A 22132-nucleotide genomic window follows, 5' to 3' on the forward strand; every position below is an offset into this window, starting at 1 on the left:
GGGACTGTGCCATAGACCTCCTCCCCAATGAACCAGTACCCAGATGTATAATAAACTCAATTTTCATCCCCGAACAAAAGGCCAAAAGGCTTTTGTGACACCAAAACCAGCTATTTCTCAAGGCCAAGAAGTGCACTTTCCACCAAACCTCAATCCAGCTCCTTGGGTACCAAATCAGCTCCTGGGTATTCAAGATGGACGAGGGAAGATGGAGGCAATCAGAACCTGGCCCAGACCCACAACCATTAAAGAGCTCCAGCGATTCCTAGGTTTTTCACATTTCTATCGTCGGTTCATCATCAACTACAGCTCAATCACAGCCCCACTCACTGACCTCTTGAAGGGTATGCCCAAGTCTCTTTTCTGGTTTCTCTTTTCTCTCACCTGAAGCCACTACCGCCATGGAAACCCTTCAACAGGCCTTTACCTTGGCCTCACTCCTGGTCCACCCTGACCCACAGAAGCCCTTCGTTGTAGAAGTAGATGCCTCAACATCTGGAGTTGGAGCCGTCCTGTCCCAACAGCAGGGGAGCCCTCCTCAGCTTCATCCATGTGCCTTCTTCTCCAGGAAGTTGTCCCCGTCAGAGCAAAATTATGACATCGGGAATAGAGAATTTATGGACATCAAACTCGCCCTTGAGGAGTGGAGATGCTGGCTGGAGGGGGCTCATCACCCGTTTCTGGTCTACACTGATCACCGCAATCTTGAGTATCTCAGGGAGATCAATAGATTGAACCCTAGACAAGCCAAGTGGGTCCTCATCTTCACCCGATTCCACTTCACTATCTTGTATCGTCCATGGACTAAGAACACTAAGATGGATGCCCTCTCAAGAATCCACGCTCCAGATGATCCATCAGAGAACCCTGAACCCATCCTCCCGCCAAGCCTGATCGTCAGCCCCATTCAATAGACCCTGGACGAGGATATCACTTCCCAGAACTTCCCTGGGTACTGTTCATTATGAAAGCAAACCCTCTCAGTGCTACAAGATTGCTTCTGGTGGCCGGGAATGGCCAACAACATCAGAACGTGAGAGGGTGCCGGGAATGTGCCATGGCCAAAACACCATGCCACTTACCAGCTGGAAAGTTCCTTTCTCTCCCCACTCCATATCATCCCTGGTCACACTTAGGTGTAGATTTTGTTACAGACTTACCCGCATCCGATGGTAATACTTGTATCCTGGTAGCAGTGGATAGGTTCTCCAAGGACTGCTGGCTGGTACTTCCAACTGCCATGGAGATGGCGGAGGTACTCTTTAACCATGTTTTTTTTTTTTTGGAATCCCTAAGACCATTGTATCCGATAGAGGTCCCCAATTTATCTCTCGAGTTTGGAGATCTTTATTCTCGCTCATAGGTGTGACAGTAAGTCTATCTTCTGGATACCACCCTCAGAGTAATTACCAAACAGAGATGAATATCCAGGAGATAGGGCACTACCTCCGTACCTTCTGCCACAGCCACCAGAATCATGAAACCGATTCAATGCCTGGGACGAGTATGCACAGAATCAGCCCAATATGAATATCACCCTATTCCAGTGCGTGCTCTGCTACCAGCCCACTCTGTTCCCTTGGTCATATATTGGTTCCAGGAGAGTGAGAGGGTCTAGGACTCAGCTCACCAATATCTCTAACGTGCAGTCCTTTATATAAACATCATGCGGAAATCCGGAGAGCCTCCACTCCTATATACCACCCAGGACAGAAGGTAAGGCTCTCCACCGAGACATCTGTCTCAGGCTTCTCTGCCAGGGCATTTGGCCCTCAAGAGTGGACCATGGAGAGGGGGGTTCTGTCACGGAAACACCAGCCTCTCCCACTCACCAGCGATCCCAATCACCGGAGTTCTAATCACCCACACCTGCAAGGCATTCACTGATGACCAGCAGCACAGTTCAAAAGCACACCAAGCACACGAACACACTGTCTGGTCTCCAATGTGGAAAAGACTCATGGCTCATGCTAAGCAACTTACCTGAATGATTACTCCAAGTCTACTTTGTCCCGTCCTCATGTTCCTGTGTTTGTGTGTTCTGATCATCACCACCAGCTCCTCTTCAGTCCTGCCATCTACTCACCCTCGACAATACCTGGTAATCTGAGTTTCCCCATCAATCTCCTTGCTCACCTCAGTTAATTCTCTGCCTTTGCCATTAACCATATCTCTACAATAAACCTGTCTGTCACCACCCTATCTGTGACCTCCGGAGTCTATCTGTGACATGCTACTCATCTGAATAATTCAGGAGAAAAAATGCAAACATGATTATTATTGTAGGACTTTGTATAAATGTAAAAGCAATGCAATATATATGACAGGTTTAAAATACAATCAATATTTTTTATTTAACTCCACTGACATTATCAGAATTTGAACTTGAGCTGGATAATAAGACTAACTTTTTGCAACACACTTACTAAACTGGATCGAATCTACATTGAACAGATTTGAACTGAATAATGACACTATTGTCTAGTTTATAGCTACTGAGATGTACTGGACATGTGTTTTAGAATGAATGGAGTCTGTAATATTGAAAGTTATTGAGCAGAAATGAAACACCACCTACCTAAATTGAACTGATGGCACTACTGTCACTGCTTTACAGCTGAAATTCCAGTAGTTTCTTAACTGATGAATTTGTTAACACTGTTATTAATGTGAAGTTGTTTTGACACAGCCTGTAATGCATAAAGCACTGTGTAACTGATTGTGACTTAATCACAATCACTTAAAGGGACGTGGGAACAAGGAGTGAGGCCAGCGGAATGATTGGGAAATCATTCGACAGTGAAGGACGAGAGAGGACCAGGCCTGGGCCTTATTTTATGTTTTCTTTTTATTTGAGCGCACCAGTCTTCCGTGAGGGGCTGGTGCGCTGTTTTGTGTTTATTTTGAATTATTAAATGTCATTTTGATTGTCCGCCGGTTCCCGCCTCCTTCTTCCCGATGATTAGGAAGTTAATATTATTACAACAAGTAACTAAGAAGTGAAGAGAACAGCTTCAAACAATACAGAAAAAAACATGATTGTTCATATCCGTTTCGACTGTCAAGATTAACAAAATATTATTCATTCACTTTATTTATAGAGCACTTTACAACTGCACCTGCAGACCATAATAAAAATTAAAAAAAACACTTCATTAAAACACACAACAAGACACAACCTATCAGCAACAAAACCTAGCCCACCCTCTCAAAGGCTAAAGACAAGAAGTCATTTTTTACTTCAATTTTAAAAGCATTTAAAGTCATGACCTTTCTTAGTTTCTGAGGAAGTCTATTCCAGAGCCTCGGTCCCTCAACAGCAAAGGCCTGATCCGCTTTTAACTTTAAATGAGTACGAGGGACAGTCAGCAATAACTTATTATTAGATCTTAGGCTACGTTCACACTGCAGGCTGAAACGACCCAATTCAGATTTTTTTGCCCCCATGCAACCTGTATCTGATCTTTTCATGACAGTCTAAACGACACAGATCCGATCTTTTCAAATGTGACCCAGGCCACTTGGGTTTGTGGTCCTGATTCCGATACGTATCCGATCTTTTGAAATGCGATCTCCGTCTGAACGGCCAGGCCACATGTATCCGACCCGTACATCATTGATACGCTACAAACGCCATAATTATGCGTTGAAATAGGCGGGAACGAGAAGAGCCACTCACATCAGTATCCCACCACTCCTGCCTGTGACTCCGCACCCACACGTTTCTCTGTACCGATGTTGCTAACACTGCTCCACAAAATGCCATGGCCAAAAACCTTCTTTTTAATTTTCTTCTTAAAACGAGAAGACTGTAATTGTGCTGGCTCCGTTGGTAAAATAACTTTAATATTGCAAAAAGAGCTCCGCTGTTGACTACACTGTTGTTGACATCTATGTTTAACATTTACTACTTCCGATAACAACGAGTGACGTCGTTCACCGTTGAGTTCTCTTCTGCGCATGCGGGTCACTTCTGGGTCATTTCACGTTCACACAGAAGATCAATGAATCAATCAATCACCATTATTTATATAGTGCTTTAAACAAAATACATTGCGTCAAAGCACTGAACAACATTCATTTGGAAAACAGTGTCTCAATCATGCAAAATGATAGTTAAAGGCAGTTCATCATTGAATTCAGTTATGTCATCTCTGTTCAGTTTAAATAGTGTCTGTGCAGATCACAAAAGGTCGCATTTAATTGGAAATGTGAACGGCCTTGCAAAAAAATCTAATTAAAAAAAAAAATCAGAATTAAGCATTAAGCCCTGCGGTGTGAACGTAGCCTTAGAGACCTGGGTGCTTGAAGAACAGCAGTGAGCTTAGACAAATAAGCAGGGGCCAACCCATGCACTGCTTTAAAGGTCCCGTTTTACGCACTTTTTTGAAGCTTTGATTGTGTTTACAATGTGCAATATAACATGTGTTCATGTTTCGCATGTAAAAAAACACAGTATTTTTCACACAATTCACCTATCTGTATACCGTTGTTTTCACAGTCACAAAAACGGGCTGATGACTTCCTTGTTCTATGAAGCCTCTTCAGAAATACGTAACGAGTTCTGATTGGGCCAGCGGTTCCTGTGCTGTGATTCGACAGCAGCTGAGAGCAGGCTGCCCTCCTGGTAACGTGATTGGGCTAGAACGCACGTGCTGGAGATGTATTTATAATCACAGGAGCGTTTTTACTGACGAGATGCACATGAAAACAGCATTTGTTTTTTTGCACAGCCCTAACATCTAGTTAACAAAGCTAAACAGCGTTGCTCTTTGTGTAATAAGTTACAGAAACTGTTAAACGCACCAACTTAAATAAGAAAATACACTTACCGGTTGTGGTCCAGACAAAGAGGGAACTGCTCCATCTTTCAAGAATAATCTTTGTGCAAATCCGACATTAAACTGATTGAGATTGAGGAAGCTGTCCTCAGCAAACTGAGCTGCACATAGTTTTACATGTGCATTATAATTTTCGGGAACCGAATTAAACATAAATTGTAACCATTAAACTCAAAGTACAGCGTTCCTGGGAAGCCCAAACAAAGGTGATTGGACTCGGAGATGAAAAAACAGCGTTTCAACAACATGGCGACAAAAACAAACAGCTCTTCCTTCTTCTCCGTCGGAGCGCAACAAGGCCACGCCCCCTGTTTGTGAATTCATGTGGGCGGATGTTAGTCAAAAAAACTGTTTTAGTGACATCATTCCTGCAGGAACTAGAGGGTTGTAGTCCAAACGGGTCGTTTTTTGTAGGCGAATTCTGTTAAATCAAATATCTTGCTTGGCATTGAACTTTGAGCTTTAGAACTTTACAGATATTATTTATACTCTAACAACAACATTACACACTAAATAAAGTTTAAAACATGGGATCACGAAGAAGGGGACCTTTAAAACATACACCAGAGTTTTATATTTTATCCTGTTGTTCACTGGTAGCCTCTTTAGAGAAACTAAAATAGAAAAGATGACTTTTCTTAGCACCCACTGGCTGCTGCATTCTGAACTAATTGCAAGCGTGAAATAGTGGTCTGGCAGGACTCCACACACAACACATTGCAATAGTACAGACGAGACAAAACAAAGGCATTAATAACCTTCCCTAAATCTTTTCTTGACAGAATATGCTTTAGCCGAGCAGTAGATATAATCTGGAAAAAACCCCAGCTCTTTTCTACAGCATTAATCTGCTTGTCAAATTTCAGCTCTGGGTCAAATACCACACCTAAGTTCCTTATTTGGTCATGGCCAGACCATGATCCAAAATATGTGGAACTATCTAAACATAATCTGTACTATCTAAACATACATAATCTCAGTTTTACTCTGGTTCAACTGAAGCAGAATATAAAGTCATGCATTTACCTAATTATGCAAATCAAAACATTTTTCTTTGAGTTTCTCAAAATACTAGCAACTTTTAAATAAAAATAACTTCAATCAGCTCACCTAAGCCCTAACACATAAAAGCATTTTAAAAACTATTAACTTAAAGGTTGTTGTTTTTTCTTCTCTGTTTAGTCCAACATTTACTTTATTATTTAATATTAGTTTTATTAATACTCAAAATACACAAAATAATAAAAAATATAAATAATAACAACAAAAAATAAAAACAAATAAAGAAAAGAAAGAAAAGAGAAAAAAAAAGGTGGTGTTTAATACATTACAACCTGAAAAATAAAGTGAGACTTACATGTCATTAAAGATAGGAAAATAGTTACAGATAAATTATTTAATTTTTTTTTCGTTCCGAAACAACTGAATCAGTAAAAGGGTATTGCTAAAATAATTGTATAAAAACAACAAAGAGATGTCTGGAGTCTAAATATTTCCATCTTCTGTGGATGTGAAATTTATCAAGAAGCAAAATCAGATTCACTGCATAAAACTGTTTCCTTTTAGATTGTTCATACTCAATAAAAGCCAATACTACATCCTTTCAAAACAGAACAGGCTACATTCATTATAAAGTTACTCCTGATAAAACTCAACACATCTTGCCAGAATTTCTTTGTAAATGGACAGTTCCAAGAAACATTTCAACAGAGTCATCACAAAAAGAGCGACCATAACCATGGAAACAGTTTTCTCCTCTCTTACTGGCCAATTCAACAACTCAGCCGACCAACCCAGCTTCCGCTCTGCTCGGTGTGAGCCAATGGCGTGCGAGGCTCAAATCCCAGCGAGCGCTGACGTCACTCGTCCGGAGTGCGGAGTATGGCAGTGGATTCATGAGCTCCGACAGAAGAACACTTCTTCTCCACGAGCTTTGATATGGAAACAATCTGGCTGGATTAAACTAGTGCTCCGAGAGGTAACGAGAACGCCTTATTATTCGCATACTGACAAGCTAAAGTGCGACTTTGTTTAATGCGGAAAGTTTGAGCTGGCTGCTGGTTGAGTGGAGTTAGCGTTAGGCGACAGAACTACGAGTGTTGACTGCGGTTTTCTCAAAAGGTTTTTTATCTTCCTTTTTTACGGCTGGAGTTGGAGGTCAGTGCACGAGGAGGAGGATATTAAGTTAATGCTGTCTTAATCTGTCTCCTGTGACTATCTCGGCCAGCCCACACACAGACTCCATAGTTAACATTATCGTGTGATTTATGTTTCTCGGGCAGAGAGTAATGTTAGTGGTCTAAATATGTGTTTGCTGAAGGTGAGAGGAGGGCCAGGTGAGCACTGAGCAGGAATTCCGGGAATGCGAGGGTTTCAGGGGGCGGGGCTAAACACTAAACAAACTCTTACCTAATATACTTTCATGCTCTGGCGCTGGCCATGACATGGTGCATAATTGTACTGAGATAAGGATAGGTTCAAAAAGTTTCTGGTCATAATAACTAGAATAGTACATCAGTAAAAAAAAAAAAAAAAAAAATGTTTTTTCAAAATTTGGGGTGGTTGATTGCAATTTCACTTTTTTTAATGTTAGTTTGTGTGTAATGTTGCTGTTTGAGCATAAACAATATCTGCAAAAATTTTGAAAAAAGTTGAAAGTTAAATGTCTTTTAATATTCTGGCATTTTTAATGTCTACAAAAACGGTTCGTAGGGATTATAGCAAGTTACATCCCGGGTTCATGATGTCACAAACCCTAATAAACTCCGCCCCTGGGAACATGCCATACTGTAGTAAAGCTTTAATCAGGATAAAACCATATATAGGGCCCTTTAGAAAACATGGAATCCAGTCATTAAAACGGAATTCACAGTTTAACACGGAATGTCACGAAATGTGTCAAATTTTATTACGCCACAAAAGTCAAAATGCATGTAAATCGTGCATGTTCTGCATGCTTAGATGCGTGGTTTCATTAACTCTACACATACTAAAGCATGTGTGATGCTCACAATGATTTCTGTCAGCTTGCTGTCTCTCTAAATGAGGATGTGAACACATGAACAACATCTAGATCTTAAACTGAGAGAGCCTTCATGAGCATCTGTTTGATTGGACTAGCATCACATCACAGCACAGAACTGAACGGCAACCCGTCAAAATAAAATAGTTAAAGGATAAATTAAATTCATGTTTTATGCCTTCAGTTGATAACCAGAAAAATGTAAATACACAGCACAGAATTTCAGAGGTAATTGATTTATATTTAAATATAAATTAAGTTGTTTTATGTATTCAGATAATTAGACATGCTAAAAAAATAAACTGGTATCAATAGAAAATATGGTAAGAAAAAATACAATATTTCATAGGGCCCTAAACATTTTTCTTAAACTTTTAATAAATGTATGTGAAAAGTTGTAAGCTTCATGATTTTATTTAACTAGACTTGCTTTTTGATTAATACAATAATTTTTTTTACTATTAAAAAGCAGTCAAGAAAAATAAAAACAGAAAAAAACAGAATCCAGAAAAATTTGGAATTGGGCGATATTGAAGTACAGTAGGAGAGAAGCAAACAGATGAAACGGAGTGATACTAGCCAAAATGCAAATACAACCCAATGACGTAATGGATATGTTATTAGCATGCTACATCATCTAGCACCTTTAGTGAGTTTCATGTGCGCATTAGCTACTCTGCACTGAACATAGTTTAATCTTCAGTTCTGTTTGCATTTCCATGCTTTCAATGCCACTTGAGATGAGTTTATTTGGTCTGCTCTGTTGTGAGAGCGGGACTGCGCTCCTGCCTCTGTTGTTGACTAGCTAACAGGATTTCTGTCTGTGTGTCATGTGTGCCTGTGGAAACAGATCCAGGGATCTTGGCTGGAGTCCATGCCTTCACAAGCTGTTGAGGAATCCCTACATGACGCTGATGTTTAGTGTTGTCTTTGTAGTGAACTAGCCAGAGACTAAAATAAGTGCACGCTGAATTCACCACAGCTTACGGTCTTAAGAACTGGAATGAAGAATGGATGTTAAAGGTGGAGTTAAATCACAATAGGACAGAACTGACAGGAAGTGAAGTGGGAGAAAGAGGGGGGCAGGATCGAGGTCCTGGAGTGAGGATTTGAGAGGAACGGCGCTGTATGTCAGCAAGGCTATCTGCGACGACAGGATATTTCAATCTGAGCGTCCGGACATGCTGTTGTGAGACTCAGAACTACTCTTCAGTAAGGGTTGCAAGCTCAAGATGATCAGAATAGCACTGAACTCTGATAAACACACACACACACACACGTCTGACTGTGGAGAAGGAGGTTTCATGAAGCGCAGTCTGGCTCGTGTTCACTTCTTCTGTTACTGTAGCCTGTGTTTTCATAAGTTTCCATGAGGCCAACCACAAGCACTAGACCAGCAGAATTCATTCTGAGATGGGTAATATGTTCCTGCTTTTTTCAGCATCTTTTCTAGGAAGAGATTTGTGTATTCTGCCTGAACTGAACATTAATACTGCTGTCTCTTTCTTTCTGGAGTTTATTGACAACACACTATTCAGTTTTCTACAACTTCTGACTTCTGTAATGTTTGCTTTAATGAAAAGACCAATCTCAATCTGACTAGCTCGGTGTAAACAGACGTCAGTTTGGGAATAGAGCTGAAGACTGCTAGCACATGTTGATAATTACTTCACAACTTAACAGTAATGACCTTTGGTTACCAAAATATGATGAGAAAAAAGCAGCTGCTAGATTATAATAATGTATTATTAATGCTTTTAACATCAGCAAACATCTACAGTACACAGAATAATATTGCTTCATATAATCCAATTATAGTCATTAGACAATAATGCTGAGGATTGTCTTTTAAGTTGTCTTTTAAAACCATTTAAAAGCTAAATATAAACTGAATGAAGAGTTTGGTTGTGAATACACTCTTCCTGTAGCAGCATGCTAAAATAAAAGAAAACTAAGACAATGTCTTGGAGAGTTAAACTAGTTTTAAAACCAGATGAAAAGAAAATGCAGATATAGACTGACACAGAAAAACTGTTTTGTCATGAATTGTTCTGTTTAGATGACAGGTTTTCATAGATTAGAGGAACCGTACAGGCAGAAGTCAGAGAGGACCGCAGTTCATGGTTTCTTTGTCCTTGACTATATCTGAAGTGTGATCGTCTCAGCCTGACGTCCTTGTCCTCGATCAGTGCTGAGTGCCTTCAGAGATCCACACAGAAGAGCAGAAGCACTCAATCTCAACCCAGAGAAGAACTGAATGTTTACAGCTGTGGACAGAGTCATTGTTAATCTCATTCTCAGTACACGCTGGTGATTGAAGAGCTATTATTCCCCTTTTATGCAGTATTCTTTGTACGCTCCATGTGCCAAGTTAACAGCTCTGAATCCTTTTATTAACGTAGTAACAACTACAACTGATGTCACGTGAACTATTACAACCTTTCTGGGCTTTGAACCTGGTAGCTGCATTGCTGCATGTTCTAGATCAGAAAGCTCTCGGATTTCATCAACAATATCTTCATTTGTGTTCCGGAGGAGGTTTGGAACAACATGAAGGCGAGTAGTCAAGGACAGAATTTTTTTATTTTTGGGGAGCTGTCCCTTTAATTATTGCTTCAATACTTTTATTTCCGTACTGTTCTGATCACAGCTGTATGTATTGAGAGCTGCAGATATGAGTTATGACTTGCTCTTCTGAAGAAACACATTCCACCAGCTTCACTCACACACACTTCCACTGATTCATTACCCACTGTTCACCTCAGGGGCATCAGATCTGTGTTTCAGTCAACCTCTCCTGATGTACCAGCAGTACCTTTACAATAGTCCGAAAACACTGGCATCTAGTCTGTCAAATCTCCCAAGTTACAGAGTCTTAATGCCACATTCTGTCGTCTATTACTGACCCACATGCTAGGGTAAAAAAAAAAAATCAGCCTTCAACGATTATGAAAATACAATTATTGCGCGGTAACTGTAAAAAATAAAAAGGTGACAGGGTCATCTAACTTCTAATATCAACATTACATTTCAAGATAAAAACTCTTTAAATCTACACTTTACACCACAATATGGGCGTTTTGAAAATGATGTGGCTTTTCCATGAAGTGAGTTGTGTGGTCAGCTGTCTAGAACACTGAATGATAAAAACTGTGAGACGTCCGTTTAGCATCAGCTCTGAGAATCTTTGTCGTTATATTATAAGAGCTGTTTCAGCTCATGACAGTGTGTTGATCGCCCTGTGATTGATGACCTGAGCTTTAGCTGCTGGCTGACATCTGCTCCAGGAGTCCAAGCGTCACGTGTCCACTCTAGGGGAGGTTTTTCTCCATTGTTTTTACAGTGTTACAATTCAGGAAATCGTTGATATGAATGTTTGAAATGTATTGCTGAAAACACCTCTCAAAGTCTAACTCTAGTAGCCTACTGACCTGTGGAGTTAGGGTGTCAAGTCACCTTTATTTATATAGCGCTTTAAACAAAATACATTCCAACTGAACAACATTCATTAGGAAAACAGTGTGTCAATAATGCAAAATGATAGTTAAAGGCAGTTCATCATTGAATTCAGTGATGTCATCTTTGTTCAGTTTAAATTGTTCAGTTTAAATAATTTGCAATCAAGTCAATGATATCGCTGTAGATGAAGTGACCCCAACTAAGCAAGCCAGAGGCGACAGCGGCAAGGAACCGAAACTCCATCGGTGACAGAATGGAGAAAAAAACCTTGGGAGAAACCAGGCTCAGTTGGGGCCAGTTCTCTTCTGACCAGACGAAACCAGTAGTTCAATTCCAGACTGCAGCAAAGTCAGATTGTGCAGAAGAATCATCTGTTTCCTGTGGTCTTGTCCTGGTGCTCCTCTGAGACAAGGTCTTTACAGGGGATCTGTATCTGGGCTCTAGTTGTCCTGGTCTCCGCTGTCTTTCAGGGATGTAGAGGTCCTTTCTAGGTGCTGATCCACCATCTGGTCTGGATACGTACTGGATCTGGGCGACTGCAGTGACCCTCTGATCTGGATACAGACTGGATCTTGTGGCTACGGTGACCTCGGAACAAGAGAGAAACAGACTAATATTAGCGTAAATGCCATTCTTCTAATGATGTAGCAAGTACATCGGGTGTTATGTGAAGTGTTTCTGGTTCTGGTTTACCTAATTAATGCAGCCTAAAAATCCCTTAACGGATTTGGATATTAACAGCATATTAGTATGTTATGTGTATGCCAGGTTAAAGAGATGGGTCTTTAATCTAGATTTAAACTGCAAGAGTGTGTCTGCCTCCCGAACAATGTTAGGTAGGTTATTCCAGAGTTTAGGAGCCAAATAGGAAAAGGATCTGCCGCCCACAGTTGATTTTGATATTCTAGGTATTATCAAATTGCCTGAGTTTTGAGAACGTAGCGGACGTAGAGGATTATAATGTAAAAGGAGCTCATTCAAATACTGAGGTGCTAAACCATTCAGGGCTTTATAAGTAATAAGCAATATTTTAAAATCTATACGATGTTTGATAGGCAGCCAGTGCAGTGTGGACAGGACCGGGCTAATATGGTCATACTTCCTGGTTCTAGTAAGAACTCTTGCTGCTGCATTTTGGACTAGCTGTAGTTTGTTTACTAAGCGTGCAGAACAGCCACCCAATAAAGCATTACAATAATCTAACCTTGAAGTCATAAATGCATGGATTAACATTTCTGCATTTGACATTGAGAGCATAGGCTGTAATTTAGATATATTTTTTAGATGGAAAAATGCAGTTTTACAAATGCTAGAAACGTGGCTTTCTAAGGAAAGATTGCGATCGAATAGCACACCTAGGTTCCTAATTGATGACGAAGAATTGACAGAGCAGCCATCAAGTCTGAGACAGTGTTCTAGGTTATTACAAGCAGAGTTTTTAGGTCCTATAATTAACACATCCAATTTTTTATATCGACTATGCATACCATTAGTTTTTCAAATTGGTGTGTTTCACCGGGCCGCGAAGAAATATAGAGCTGAGTATCATCAGCATAACAGTGAAAGCTAACACCATGTTTCCTGATGATATCTCCCAAGGGTAACATATAAAGCGTGAAGAGTAGCTGCCCTAGTACTGAGCCTTGAGGTACTCCATACTGCACTTGAGATCGATATGATACTTCTTCATTCACTGCTACGAACTGATGGCGGTCATATAAGTACGATTTAAACCATGCTAATGTACTTCCACTGATGCCAAAAATGTGTTCCAGTCAATGCAAAAGAATGTTGTGGTCAATTGTGTCAAACGCAGCACTAAGATCCAATAAAACTAGTAGAGAGATACACCCACGATCAGATGATAAGAGCAGATCATTTGTAACTCTAAGGAGAGCAGTCTCAGTACTATGATACGGTCTAAATCCTGACTGGAAATCCTCACATATATCATTTTTCTCTATGAAGGAATATAATTGTGAGGATACCACCTTTTCTAGTATCTTGGACAGAAAAGGGAGATTCGAGATTGGTCTATAATTAACTAGTTCTTTGGGGTCAAGTTGTGGTGTTTAGGGTAGGGTGTTTTCAATGTAATAACCATGCAAGTAAATCATGGTCTGAATCATGTCTATATTAGCTCTTTTTATCATTTAACAAAGATAAGAAAAGCTGACGTTAGATTCCATGATGTGTAACTCTAAACAGGCCGTCGTGTGTGTGTGTGTGTGTCATGCAGGTTGAGAAACACTCCTGTGTGTACGGAGTGACACAGCTTCCTCAGGTCCTGCCCATGAAAGGTTAAGTGCTATCTGAAGACTTTCCTCAGAAAGAGAGCGGTAAGACCTGCTCTGAGCTGGGAATCTTGTAGCATTTGACTCTGAACACCTAGAAGGCTGTTTTCCTGCTGTGTTTATTGTAGTTTGTGAGTGTGCGTGTGCTTACATGTTGGGTTTCTCTTTCTCTCTCCTTCTCTCTCTTTTTGTAAAGCGTGTTGTGTCTGATGCAAACGGGAACATTTAGAGCTGGGATCCCTTCCAAAGCCTCTGGGTGTGTCAGACAAAGTTGAATGTTTTCAGCTGGGCCTCCTTCAGTCTTTCTTTTCCTCGTTCTGTCCTGTGGAAAGGCTACCCTTCATCTCGACCTCCACATCCTCACCTCAGAAGAGTTCATGGGAATTTAAGACCTTTTGCTCATAACTGGATTTCTACTGAGATTTGTGATCAAACAAATGACGGCGTTCAGGTACTTGCTCTTCCCAGACATCGGTGCATGTGTCTCCGAGGTTAAAGTTCCTCTGAAGCGTTGTTTCTTTGTGTTTGCTGCTGTAGTAATGCTGCTTCTCTGCACATGTGACCATTCAGTAGAAAAGAATAGGCCTATAACGTTTTCTCCTCACTGCTGACTTTTTTAAAATGTTTTATTGAAGTTGGAAAATGGATTGACTTTGTGTGAGGAGAGCTGCAAGGCAAAAGCTGACTACAGATATTATAATGTTTCACTGTTCTCTGTCACAGTCAATATGTTGTTTGAGAGAAGCATCCAAGCATCGTGTGGGAATGTTTTTGTGAAGGACCCATTTAAAAAGTGTTGCATTCAGAGGCGTAAATGGCCTGGATGTTTCATGGTTGACTGATATGAATTTTATGACGGCTACCTATATTTGTATAGCTATTATTCCATTAGCTTAAAAAAAAAAACGTAATACTTTAGATATCATCTTATTCTATATCATTGCTATTTTTCCACAAGTAAAGAAATAGTCCTTTTTAAAAAAAAAGGAGGATTGCAGGGTTTCGCACACATTGATTTATTTGTGACGGCCGCCACAATATCAAAACTGATCGACACACATAGATTTTACAAAAGGCACATTTCAAAATCAAAAACCGGTGCGAGTGTTTTTATATCACTGTATTTCATGAGGTAGCCGACTGTATTTAGAAAATGTTCAATGTCATTTTCATTTCATCTTGCATGTAATGTCTGATAAAGCAGCATTTGTGAGCTCAGCGCTGCTTTACAGCCATTTCTGGAGAAACCTCTGTCTCTCTCCTGCTCTTAAAGCGCGCGCGCGTGTGTGTGTGTGTGTGTGTGTGTTAGGGCTGTGTGATATGGGGAAAATATCTAATTGTGTTTTTTTTTGACCGATATTGCGATTTGATTTGCGATTTTTAAATTTGCAAAGTCAAGCTTCAGCTTAGTATTGTCAATAATGTGCAGCACAGTATGAGTATCATTACCCTGCTGAAAAAAATTTGCTGTCAGCTTGCAATGGTCCCGCGCCCCCCCTCCAGACGCATGTAAACGTGTCTTTACATTGACTTAACATTGAAATCATTCGCCCCAGACGCTATATTCGTGTTTGTTGTGAACGCAGCATAAGCGGTCGCTTTCGATGTCACTGGGTCTTATCGGCGTAAAATTGCTGGTATTTTCTGTCTAGTTTCACAATGCATACTGCTCTTTCAGAATTCTTTATTTTCATTTTCTGCTTGGTTGTGAGTTTTGTTACATCTATATTTTTTAATTGTTTAATTCTTTTAAAATTAATAGTGTACATATTTGGTTAAAATCGATTACCTATTTTCATTTTCGAAACTTTTTTTGGTTGGTCCGATCAATTGTGCAATCGATTTTCTAACTAAAAGTGACAGCCCTAGTACCATTCCTGTTTTGATTTCAGCCAATCAGTTCGACCGAACGGAGACAATGTGATTAATATTCATGAACCCAGCAGCTCATCAATCCATAGTGCATTGTATATTGCTAGAATGTAGTAGAATTAGTTTTAATAATAATTAATATGATCTATTACTTTTTTTTTTTTTACAGAAACCCTGAATGACCAACAATATCTTAAGCATCACCAGCAGTCTTAAGTTCAGTTAAAATGACAAATATGCATTCATACATGGTTATCAAGTTTTAGTTCTAATCACTAAAGTACTATCATTAAATAGTGCTTAATGCCATAATATAATGCTTGACTGACTGATTAAGAAGCTAAGATTTAAAAAGCTGTGCCATTTTACAAAGATGTGTGTGTGTGTGTGTGTGTGTGTGTGTGTGTGTGTGTCTGTGTGTGTGTGTGTGTGTGTGTAAAATAGTAGAGATGTTCCAATACCCTTTTTCTCTTCCCGATACCGATTCCGATACCTGGGCTCAGGGTATCAGCCGATACAGAGTACTGATCCGATACCTGGGTGTGTATCTGTATGTTGTATATACTACTAGTCCGGTGTAAACTGCTAGAATTATTTTATGGTGTGCTTCAGACTGATCCCGTAATAAAACATGAACAAATACATGGTGAACTACTGCATTCATTACAGTATTTTTATTATCTGACATGAATTTGAAAGTATTATTTATTTTCTTAAGCGAAAAAGAACTTGAGATCAAGCCAAAAATCGAACACCGCAAACTAAAAAAGGTATTTTAGTTTTACAATACAACTGTATAAAAAACTGCAAAACATGGAACCGTCGAGGCATAATTATTTTTGTTAATAGAGAGGTATTATTATTACTACATAGAGACTAGCTAAATCGACTGTAGGCTACAACAGTAGCGTAATATATTGTCAATGTACTCATGTTAAACTGAACACTTATTTTGATGGGCTGCCATGAAGATCTTTGAGTGTCTGTGTTTATGATATGACCGTTTTCTCAAATGAAACGGTAAATTCTCATGAAGTGACGGTTTATGTGTTCGTGTCCTCATATAGTGACACACGGCAGAGATTACAAAACAGCGAGCTCCCGCGCATCTGCGCCCGCTCTAAACGGGGGTTGCTTGTGGCAACACAGCACAACTTCCTGTGTTTGCAATGCATTCTGAGCAGTGAAGAAGAACCGTGCAGCGGTTAGGCAAAGCTAGTGGTCATAACCAGGCGGCAAGGAAGTCGACCAGAAGTTGAAGTCGGCCTGGTGCCGCCATCTTGTTGCAGAACTTCACTTGCGTTAGCATCCCATTGAGCTCCCATTCATTCTGGCATCACTTTGAAAGCGAATAACTTTACATCTGAGGCGTTTGTTATATGGGTTCATGTACTCGCCGATGCCAGAATTTGTTGTGGTATCGGAGATATTTCCAATACTAGTATCGGAATCTGAAAAACTCTATAAAGTAGTATATCAGTCTGGCGAGTAAACTGAAAATGTATTAGCCAATAGTGATTATATGTCTAAGGAATGTGTAGAGGGTTCAGCACGTCTTACCCAGGTTTATTAGCTCCATGTTGCACAGTGTGATTTGTAATGATCTTACAGGACTCCTGAAATCATGCAGTCTGCAGAAGTCCAGGTAACACAGTGAATATGACTTTAATACAACATAACGGCCAACTAAATGCAGTGCAGCGTTGTTTGAAATCAGAGATTTAAGGTTTGTCACGTGTGTGTGTTCAGTAACAGCACAACTTTCTCGTTTGTGTCCAGCTGACCTCACGACAGAGGTCACTTAACCTCAGCTCTTCAAGCTCCTCAAACAGGATGTTGATGACTTTGAAATAAATGACTTTAAAAGCTGTTCATCAGTAAACCCAAGCTCTTGTATCAGGTTGTTATGTTTAAAGACTAAAGCCTGGTTTTACAGGCAGGGTTAGGTTAAGACAGGATTAGGCCATAGTTCAATTAGGATATTTAAGTTCCTTTTATAAACGTGCCTTTGAAAAAAAAAAAACTTACTTGTGTGTGTATCTTAAGACAAATCAATGGCGCACAAATATGTTAAAGATATGTGAGTGTCTGTCAGGTTAAACAACCCTAGTCTGGGACTCAATCTGGTCTGTGAGATACAATGAGAGAAGATGAGAAATAAACCTCATAAAGATTAACACACAGCAGAAAAACACAAGTGTAATGGATGCGTTGCTGATGTAAAGGGTTAATAGTGTGTTTGTAATCCGCTGGTTAAGTCTGATGTCACATGGCAGTGCTTCTCCGGTCTGAAGTATATTTGTGGTGATAGCTGTTTTAAACTAGCCTGAGATACACCGGGACTCTTCTACTGAAACCTCACTAGCATTAGCACACATAACACATCTCATTCTGTGATTTAACACTAGTTAACTGATCCATTTGCTTTTGATAAAGCAAAAGTGTTGGTCCATATATACCTGGGCAGCCCGCCTGAGTAAAGTCTGACATCACTTCCTGTTCCAAACGCTCGGTCTAATACTGCAGAGAAACTATAACCTTTATTTCCACACGGGTCCCAGATGGCCAGACAGTGATTCATCTGTAAATCATTCAGTGTTTGTGTCTGGATGCTGTGAGCGTAGGGCTTTTCCTAACCTGGGCTAAACATGAATAAATGCTGATCCGCAGCTGTTGAGGAGTATCCTCCGGTGAAACCAGGAGACAGCACTCCTTACATCACGACTTAACAAGGGTTAGTTCACCCACAAACGAAGAGTTGTCTGTATTTTACTCGCCCTCCAGCAATCCCAGGTGTGTATGACGAATCCAGTCAGAGTTAGATTTAAGATAGTCCTGGCACTAACTAAAACTAACACAGATCCGTGTTCACAGACAGAGAGTTCACGTGTTATTCATGAAACGCTTGTTTACCGCCAGTCTCATCGTACCAGTGATCGTATGTTGATAAATGTGGCGTCTGAAAACATAATCGTTTAAACATCATTCCCTAAAAACAGCAGCCACCGTCTGAGCACAGTACGTCACTTCTTAGACGCTCCGGGAGCACAAACACTGATTCAGCATGTTCAGGAGCTGATATCAGTGCAGACACCAGCAAGGCCAACACACTGAAGGACAGAAGCAGATGAATGTGTCTTCACTTGTTTCTGACTTCCTCCATAAGTGTTTTCAGCTCTACAGTACTGTCTGGCTCTGTAGCAATCCATGGTCTCTGTTTAACTGAATGTTTACACCAGATGTTTGTTGGGTTGGAGCAGCTCTTCAGTAGACTGGTGTGGATGTGCTGTGTGTTGACAGGAGGAATGCCAGCTCTGAAGTCAAGCGCCGGCTCACAGGAAGCTGCTGTGACATCACCGAACAGCACTGCCACCAATATCCTGGCTTCTGTCAAAGAACAGGTAACAACCTTCTTCACACACCTTCTCTTCAGTTTTGTCAGTGGGAACCAAAACTGTGTTTCACAGAAGCAGGAAAGTCATGAATGGTTTGAGTAAATAATGAGAAAGAAATACTGAAATATCTTCTAGATTGAAAAACATTTGCTTAAAGATATTGCAAGATATTGCTTGTAGGGTACTTCTTCAGACAACATAAACATTTTCCAGATTTTTTGCTGTATTTTTCAGACCTGAGAAGTATGAGCCACATGTATCTCAGAATAGCCTTGAAATCCAAATCCAACCCAACAGATGCAGTTAATCACCCCCAGGTGTAAACACCTGTATCTCTTCTGTGGAACACAAACAGAGATTTGTAGAAGAAAAACAGTTCATCTCAGGCCATCCTTAAAAATATTTTGGTTTGCAGTAACAGTAATATATTTTTTTAAAAGGGTCGGTAGGTAGGTCTGTATTATTATTATTTTTTTTTTAAGTTTTCAATGTAAAAAAAAAAGTAACATTTTGGTGATGGTGATTATGTAGGTATGAATTTAAACAAATTAGCATATCGTGATGTCACTGACTGGGTCTTCAACCCGTGCCTTCGGCGCATCATTGCAAACCTCCTTTTGATGCAGGCTATAGACCACCAACAAATTAAAATCTTTGTCAAAAACATTTTTATTGCATGAATTTCAGGAAAACAATAAACAGAGTGGACTGCCATAATGCAAAACATGTACTGCAGGCTTCAACATGGCTGTGTTTACCATTAGAAATGTCAACAACAAAACATCGCATACATCAATTCTAGCCCGAATCCGTATCTGTCTGCATTAAACCGTCTGAATACCGGCAGAATTCACATTTCTGTTGTAAATAGAGAAACACTGTGCAGAAGTATTACCATATTTTTCGGCCTATAAGTCGCATTTATTTAGACCCAAGACCCAAGAGAAAACATTACCGTCTCCAGCCGCGAGAGGGCGCTCTTGTGTTTTCAGTGTAGACTACAGGAGATCTGAGCAGCACAGAGCGCCCTCTCACGGCGGCAATCGGTCGGACTGAAAGCAAAAAAATATAAATTGAGTTTTTGTATTGTTTTAGCTTGTTGCTTCACAAGCCATTAATTGATCAACTGGAGTCATGTGGTTACTTGTGGATCAGATGTTTGGACTCTCATAGTGACGGCACCCATTCACTGCAGAGGATCCACTGGTGATCAAGTGATTTAAAGCTACATTTCTCCAAATCTGTTCATGAAGAACCAACTCATCTACATCTCAGAGCACATTTTCATCTTTTTTACTTGTTATAGCACTTATAGACGGTTTCAACGGCAACAACATAAACAAACGTTACTGCGCATGCTTAGCTTATAAACTTAGCCGGTAACTTTCAAAATAAAATCAATAACAACAGCCAAGTCCCTCTAGAGTAGATTATTTTTGATAACAAACAAAATATGTTTGCTGCGTAAATCAGGTGGACTTTATGAAAATGCAAATTAATTATTTCCGAGCAGGAAATGCATAAAGCGCGAGAAACCGAGTAAACGAAGCAGAGCTACGCTCACAAACGCTGTGTTATCAGGCATATAACATGCAAGTCTTCCTTCAGAAATACAGCGATATAAAAACACCTGTGTCTCGCTTTGATATTTAAATATATAAAAGTAATGAATTATTATTATTATTAAACGTGCAGTACATGCTCATGTTTATTCAACAAAGCCTTTTGGAAAATCATTTAGTTTTAAAATCATGGCGAGCCTCCAAAGATAAATAAATGTATGAATTATGGACTTTTTTAGGCAAGAAGCAACAGTTTGAAGTTAAAACATCTTGAAGTTACACTTATTGCAATCACACAGCTTTGTCCTTTATTATTATTATTATTATTATTATTATTTGTGGATTACTTGTGATGTTTTTATCAGCTTTTTAAGATAGAAATTTCTTTTTCCCAGCGGGTGCGTAACAAAAACAGAATGGTTTCAGTTCGGCCTGATGGTGGAGAGTGAGTTAGTCTGTTTAATATTGACACTGTCCTCTATCTCTGGGTTCAATTACATCACTTTCCTGCAAGCGGTTCAAGAGAATGACAAAGAAGAAGAGAAGACACATTAGAGGCTTGTCCCCAATAATAACAATACTAAAAAAAGTTAACCTGGGTTCACGGTGTACAGTGTGAAATGACAAAACCTGACTATCCAGGGTTAATCACGTCCCAAGTAAGAATATTACTACGAAACATGGATCAAGATAAGCAGTTGTTATTTTATACCAGATTTTAAAAGCTGAGAGAAAGGTCACTCTCTTTATGGCACGATGCCAAATGCTATTGTTGACTAGTGTCAACAGGAAATAAATCTCTATTGGAGAATACCTGGCAGTGTCATTTCCTCTTCCTTTAAAGGGATTTCCTGGAAACTTGCACTCATTTTGTTGAAGAACTCGCTCAAAGTAAAAGTAAAGGAGAGGAGAGAACAAGAGAAGCTTGTTAGATTGAGTCTAGACGGTTGAGGGCCGTCCAGCCGTTACACCAGTGAAGGAGCGAGAGCGAGAGCGAGAGGAACAGCTTCTCCTGGGACTGTACAGCTGGCTGAAGGATGGGATCAGTGATGTCACAGTCAGTCTGTTGTGCTCTTTACTGGGTTTTCTTGTTTTCTTCTCATGTTTCCTAATGCTTTTGCCCTGAGGTTTGTGGAGTAGATTTTTTTTTACCTAAATCAGCGCTGTTGCAGAATGTGATATATTGCTATTTGATTTAAATGAGTGTTATAGTAATGGTTATTGTGTGAGGTCCGTTGTTTTATTAGTGTTGGTGTGTGTTTGCTGCCGTTGAGTGGGTCACCTGCGGTAGACACGTGCATATGTGCACTATATGAGTTGTAGGGCTGTTTATTGCCAAGAATCTGGCGATACGATACGTATCACGATACATGGGTTGCAATACGATATGTTGCGATACACTGCGATACTGTAAGCAAGGCAATTGGGATATTTCTTATTTTAGGAATAGTATATATTGTAAGGAAAGCTGTCAGAACACCACCATATGCAAACCTTAGCAATAAATAATAATTGTTTAACCAGAACACGGTGGGACCTGCATTTGTTATAATCAGTCCCTGTAACATTCAACGTTATTGAACCACTGTTTGTGCAGTACGAGTAAAGGGGGATAAATTAAAGTGCTTGCAGGATTTTTTTAATAAAATAAAACACTATAAAAACAATAAAGGCATAATCTGAAAAA

The 22132-nt window shown here is 39.9% G+C and overlaps 1 protein-coding gene across 12 annotated transcripts in view; it reads left to right on the plus strand.

Annotated features, from left to right (window-relative positions):
- Nucleotides 1-6648: 6648 nt before the first annotated feature.
- LOC113109166 (plakophilin-4-like) overlaps nucleotides 6649-22132 on the plus strand; it is a 55156-nt gene continuing 39672 nt past the window's right edge. For 3 of the 12 annotated variants that reach the window (XM_026272768.1, XM_026272772.1, XM_026272775.1), the window contains exons 1-4: nucleotides 6697-6819; nucleotides 13562-13661; nucleotides 13813-14067; nucleotides 18789-18889. In XM_026272768.1, coding sequence (XP_026128553.1) covers nucleotides 14054-14067; nucleotides 18789-18889 — 115 coding nt within the window. In that variant the 5' untranslated portion in view covers nucleotides 6697-6819; nucleotides 13562-13661; nucleotides 13813-14053. Of the gene's footprint in view, nucleotides 6820-13561; nucleotides 13662-13812; nucleotides 14068-18727; nucleotides 18890-21292; nucleotides 21503-22132 lie in introns of those variants that run through there. The other 9 variants (XM_026272767.1, XM_026272771.1, XM_026272774.1 and 6 more) reach the window with 7 other exon arrangements.

The sequence above is a fragment of the Carassius auratus genome, chromosome 9 (genome assembly GCF_003368295.1).
Source record: "Carassius auratus strain Wakin chromosome 9, ASM336829v1, whole genome shotgun sequence".
In the NCBI taxonomy this organism is placed as follows: Eukaryota; Metazoa; Chordata; class Actinopteri; order Cypriniformes; family Cyprinidae; genus Carassius; species Carassius auratus.